The sequence below is a fragment of the Mercurialis annua genome, linkage group LG3 (assembly GCF_937616625.2).
Source record: "Mercurialis annua linkage group LG3, ddMerAnnu1.2, whole genome shotgun sequence".
Classification (NCBI taxonomy): domain Eukaryota; kingdom Viridiplantae; phylum Streptophyta; class Magnoliopsida; order Malpighiales; family Euphorbiaceae; genus Mercurialis; species Mercurialis annua.
This window is the reverse complement of record NC_065572.1, coordinates 42,014,928-42,020,380: the sequence shown is the minus strand read 5'-3', so window position 1 is coordinate 42,020,380 and position 5,453 is coordinate 42,014,928. Positions and strand designations below refer to the sequence as shown.

Below are 5,453 nucleotides of genomic sequence, written 5' to 3'. Positions count from 1 at the left end.
CGAAACAAATCCAAACGTTTAACCTTTTTAGCGATTTAAGTCAAACGCTTACAAACGTTACGGAACAAAACCAAACGTTTCCCATTTCTAGCGATTTAAGCCAAACGTTACGAAACAAATCCAAGCGTTTCTTCTTTTTAGCGATTTAAGCCAAACGTTTACAAAAGTTACGAAACAAATCAAAGCGTTCCCCCTTTTTAGCAATTTAAGATAAACTTTTACAAACGTTGCGAAACAAATCCAAACATTTCACCTTTTTAGCGATTTAAGCAAAACGTTTACAAACGTTACGAAATAAAACCAAACGTTTGACCTTTTTAGCGATTTAAGCCAAATCTATAAAACGTTACGAAATAAATCCAAACATATACAAACATTACGGAAAAAACAAACGCTTCATATTTTTATCAATTTAAGCCAATCGTTTACAAACGTTACAAAACAAATCCAAACGTTTCACATTTTTAGCGATTGAAGCCAAACGTTTACAAATGTTACAAAACAAATCCAAACGTTTCCCCATTTTAGCGATTTAAGCCAAACGTTTATAAACGTAACGAAACAAAACCAAACATTTACAAACGTTACGAAATAAATCCAAACGTTTACAAACGTTACGAAACAAATCCAAACGTTTCCCCATTTTAGCATTAAGCCAAACGTTACGAAACAAATCCAAACGTTTCGCCTTTTTAGCGATTTAAGCCAAACGTTTACAAACGTTACAAAACAAATCCAAACGTTTCACCTTTTTAGGGATTGAAACCAAACGTCTACAAACATTCAGAAACAAATCCAAACGTTTCCCCATTTTAGCGATTTAAGCCAAAAGTTTATAAACGTTACGAAACAAAACCAAACGTTTACAGACGTTACGAAACAAACCCAAATGTTTACAAACGTTTCAAAAAAAAATCCAAATGTTTCACCATTTTAGCGATTTAAGCCAAACGTTTACAAATGATACGAAACAAATCCATCTGTTTCCCCTTTTGAGCAATTTAGCCATATGTTTACAAACGTTACGAAACAAATTTAAACGTTTCCCCATTTTAGCGATTTAAGCCAAACATTTACAAACGTTACGAAACAAATCCAAACGTTTCCCCTTTTTTGAGATTGAAGCCAAACGTTTACAAACATTACGAAACAAATCCAAACGTTTCCCCTTTTTAGCGATTTAAGCTAAACGTTTACACACGTTATGAAACAAATCCAACTGTTTCACCTTTTTAGCAATATTAGCCAAACGTTTACAAACGTTCCGAAACAAATCCAAACGTTTCTCCTTTTTAGAGATTTAATCCAAACGTTTACAAATGTTACGAAACAAATCCAAACGTTTCACCTTTTTAGCGATTGAAGCCAAACGTTTACAAATGTTACGACACAAATCCAAACGTTTCACCTTTTTAGCGATTGAAGCCTGTCATGACCCAATCTCAGGGCCGAGACCGGCGTTAGGGAATGGGAGTGGTTGCTCCGAAACCCGTAAAAAGCCTAAAAACGTAAAATAATTTTTTTGCAAAAAAATCCTCTGGCAATAAAAATCACAAACATTTTATAACACAGCAAGTGTAAAACATTTAAAACATTAAAACATTAAAGTTATATTTACAGAAAACAATTTGATACAAAATATCTATCTACTGCAGCTCTAAGAGTAAAGTGTTGTTTCTTTACATACTTTCAAAAATACAGACTTCTGAAAGTAGGATAGAAGTCCGTTGTTTAAAAGCGTCTTTCACCTAAAAGGAAATCTTTGAGAAGTCAGTATATGAGAATATACTGAGTGAGTTCATATGTTTACTAATAAGTATTCAAATAAAATATAAAACATTATTCAATCATATGCAGCCAAGTACAAGATCCGATTGAAACCTTAATCCTCGAACATGCCAAACGTATGTACTCAGAGGAGAACTTATCCAATAGTCCGACCCGGGAGTATTCACACTCTACCACGCCAGCCGCGCCAAATATCTTGATTCTAATGGTGGGTCCAACCCACTTGTAGGTCCAACCTACTAGATACGGGGCTCAGGTTACACTGTAACCGAGTTCACTCTCGTATCGCATTCGTATATCCAACTTTGAAACTCGTTCTTAATTGTATCCATAACTGTATCAAATCAAAACTGGTGATCACGCAGTCCTATTGCCGCTCAATAGGTAGCACGTTCCATCAGATAAATACTGGTTTCAAATCAAGCGTATATGCAATTCGTATAAAGATTTCATACTATAATATGTAAATCAAGTATAAAGCAATATAAAATAATTGCTTGCGTAAATACTTAAAAAGTAAACTTGTATAAACTCACTGAAAACGCTTATCCAAAAATACTTCGGGGCTTAAAAACGTCAAGCTTCCTGAGCTCCTGGTCCAGCTGCTTCTTGCCTCGCCGGATCTGAAACAGTTTCAAAACATTTGACTCGAATCAGAATCCTATTCTAAGATTGACTTTAGACTCGAGACACGATACGTTATACTTTCATTAACCGTCGTGCTTCTCATGCATATCCCGTTAAACGATATCTAACTCGTTTACGGATCGTATATCTTTTCTAATTCAATTCTTGTTCAACCTCATTAGGTTAACGTCTCAAATTAATCGATAACTAGTCGAATACTAATCAATTTCAAATCTCGGTATGCGCGTACGACAAATTTTCCTTAAAACGAATCAATCGGCGAAAATACTGTGCGTACGCGCGTCTTCCTGTGCGACTGCACAGGGGACTGTGCGTCAGCACAGTGTGACTGTGCGTTCGCATAGTCCATATAGACTGTGCGTTCGCATAGTCCAGCTGTGCGTTCGCACATTTCGGTTGTACGACGCACATCCACGGGACGTGCTCCAATGCGTAAAAACATTCTAAACGTGTCCAAAACGCTAATTCTAACTTCAAAACATCCAAATTCAATCCTATAATCGATAAAATGATAAAATCGTTTCGTGGTCTAAAACTTTAAATCGATATAACTTAAAATATATCCGTTTATACGATAAAATGTCAAGCTTACCGTGATACGCCACTGAAATACGATCGTTTCGAGTTATAGAACGTCGACAACGGACGAAAAACGGAAACCGAGCGACGAACAGTACAATATCGTCGTTGAAATGAAAAAGGAGAAGATGAAGGTTCTGGTGATTCCTTCATCTGAAGGAGATTATATATATTCTGGCTAATTTTCACTTTAGTCCTTGAAACTTTTCAAAAATTTCAATTTAGTCCAAAACCTATCCGCGTCCAAATTTTAAACGATCTCCGATCGACTCGAAACTTTTACCATAAATACTATAAATTATTTCGCGGACTTTGGCGAAATAATTTCTGTCACGGGATTTATAATTTATTTTATATTAATTTTCGAAGTTATTTACTTAATTCCCGTAAAACCGCTCAATAAAATTTATTTTAAATTCCCGATATAATTAAATTAAATTCTTCTTAATTTAATGTATTGGAAATTCCGACACGTGGCACGACTTAATTACCTTAAAATATTTTGGGGTATTACATTCACCCCCCCCCCTTAAAATAAATTCGTCCTCGAATTTAAAATTTAGCTACGTACCTTGAGTGAAAAGATAAGGATACTTCTGCCTCATATCCTCTTCTGTCTCCCACCTGCACTCTTCAACGGACTAACTTCTCCAAAGAACTTTCACCATCAGAATTCTCTTTGTCCGCAGTTGTCGTATTTGTGTGTCGACAATCTGCACTGGCTGTTCCTCGTATGTTAGTTCCTCGCTCACATCCACAACTTGCGGTTGTATTATTCGAGAGGGGTCTGGTATATATTTCTGAAGCATGGAAATATGGAAGACAGGATGAACTTGTGACATCTCCGGTGGCAAGTCTAGTTTATAGGCGACTGAGCCTATACGTTCTACGATCTGATAAGGTCCGACGTATCTCGCAGCCAACTTGCCCTTCTTTCCAAAACGAATCACTCCCTTTATCGGTGATACTTTGAGAAAAACATAATCTCCAATCTGAAACTCGATATCCTTTCTCTTGGGGTCCGCGTAACTTTTCTGTCGACTGGAAGTAGTAGTCAGTCGTTGCTTTATCAACGGTACTTTCTCTGACGTAATCTGAGTGATTTCTGCTCCGGTTAGTTTTCATTCACCGACTTCATCCCAGCAGATAGGGGATCGACATTTGCGACCGTATAGCTCTTCGTATGGAGCCATCTCGATGCTCGAGTGATAGCTATTATTGTAGGCAAACTCGACTAAAGGTAGGTACGTATCCCAACTACCTCTGAAGTCTAATACGCATAATCGAGCATGTCTTTTAACGTTTGAATCGTTCATTCAGACTGGCCATCCGTCTGAGGATGAAACGCAGTACTGAAATTTAATCGCGTTCCTAACGCTTCCTGTAAGCTCTTCCAGAATCTAGAGGTAAATACAGAACCTCTATCAGACACGATTGACACGGGAACTCCGAGTAGGCACACGATCTTATCGATGTAAATCTCCGCCAACTTTGATGCAGAATAAGTCATCTTGATAGGAATGAAGTGTGCTGACTTCGTCAAGCGATCCGCGATTACCCAAATGGAATCAAAACCATTCTGCGTCTTGGGTAGTCCGACTACGAAGTCCATCGTGACTTACCCCCATTTCCACTCCGGGATGGGTAACGGCTGAAGAAATCCATATGGTCGTTGATGCTCTAATTTAACTTGCTGACAAGTCGGGCATTTAGCCACAAATTCCGCAATATCTTTCTTCATTCCACTACACCAATACGTTTTCTTGATGTCATGATACATTTTTGTGGAACCAAGATGAACGCTATAGATCGTTCTATGAGTCTCTTCCATGATCTTCTGTCTTAAGTCACTAATGTCTGGTACGCACATTCGATTGCCATATTTCTGTATTCCGTTGAAGATACTGAAATCTTGACTCTTTCCCTGTTGTACTTCGTCAATTAAATGTTTTAATTGAGGGTCGTCAGCTTGCAACTCCTTGAGTTGATCTATCAATGTCGATTGTATCATTAATTGAGCCATTAGGTTTCCGAGAGATGAAATCTCGAACTTGATCCCTTGGCTAAACATCGTGTGGATTTCTCTGACTAACGGTCTCTGCCATGCCGTAGTAATATGCGCGAGACTTCCTGTTGACTTTCTACTTAACGCATCTGCCACCACATTGGCTTTGCCCGGATGGTATATCGTGCAGTCGTAATCTTTTAATAACTCCATCCACCTTTGCTATCTGAGGTTCAGTTCTCGTTGATCGAAAATGTATTTTAAACTTTTGTGGTCCGTAAAGATCTCGCACGTGGCGCCGTATAAATAATGTCTCCAGATCTTCAGCGCAAAAATCCCCGCTGCTAATTCCAAATCATGCGTCGGGTAGTTCGTTTCGTGCTTCTTAAGCTGTCGCGAAGCGTATGCAATTACTCGACCATGTTGCATAAGG

General features: G+C 38.1%; 1 protein-coding gene across 1 annotated transcript; it reads right to left on the bottom strand.

The window, feature by feature from the left end:
* Positions 1 to 3,656: 3,656 nt before the first annotated feature.
* Positions 3,657 to 4,627, bottom strand: LOC126672546 (uncharacterized). Its single transcript, XM_050366502.1, has 2 exons — positions 4,435 to 4,627; positions 3,657 to 4,120 (listed from the first exon to the last, which is right to left on the bottom strand). The coding sequence occupies exons 1-2, from the start codon at positions 4,625 to 4,627 to the stop codon at positions 3,657 to 3,659; spliced, it is 657 nt and encodes a 218-aa protein (XP_050222459.1).
* Between the last annotated feature and the right edge of the window lie 826 nt (positions 4,628 to 5,453).

Excerpts from the sequence above, each read along its gene's own strand:
- LOC126672546 (XM_050366502.1), bottom strand. The coding sequence starts at position 4,627 with ATGGACTTCGTAGTCGGACTACCCAAGACGCAGAATGGTTTTGATTCC. Across the intron at positions 4,121-4,434 it reads GTCAATCGTGTCTGATAGAG|AAATCACTCAGATTACGTCA; the intron begins GTTCTGTATTTA and ends TAACCGGAGCAG.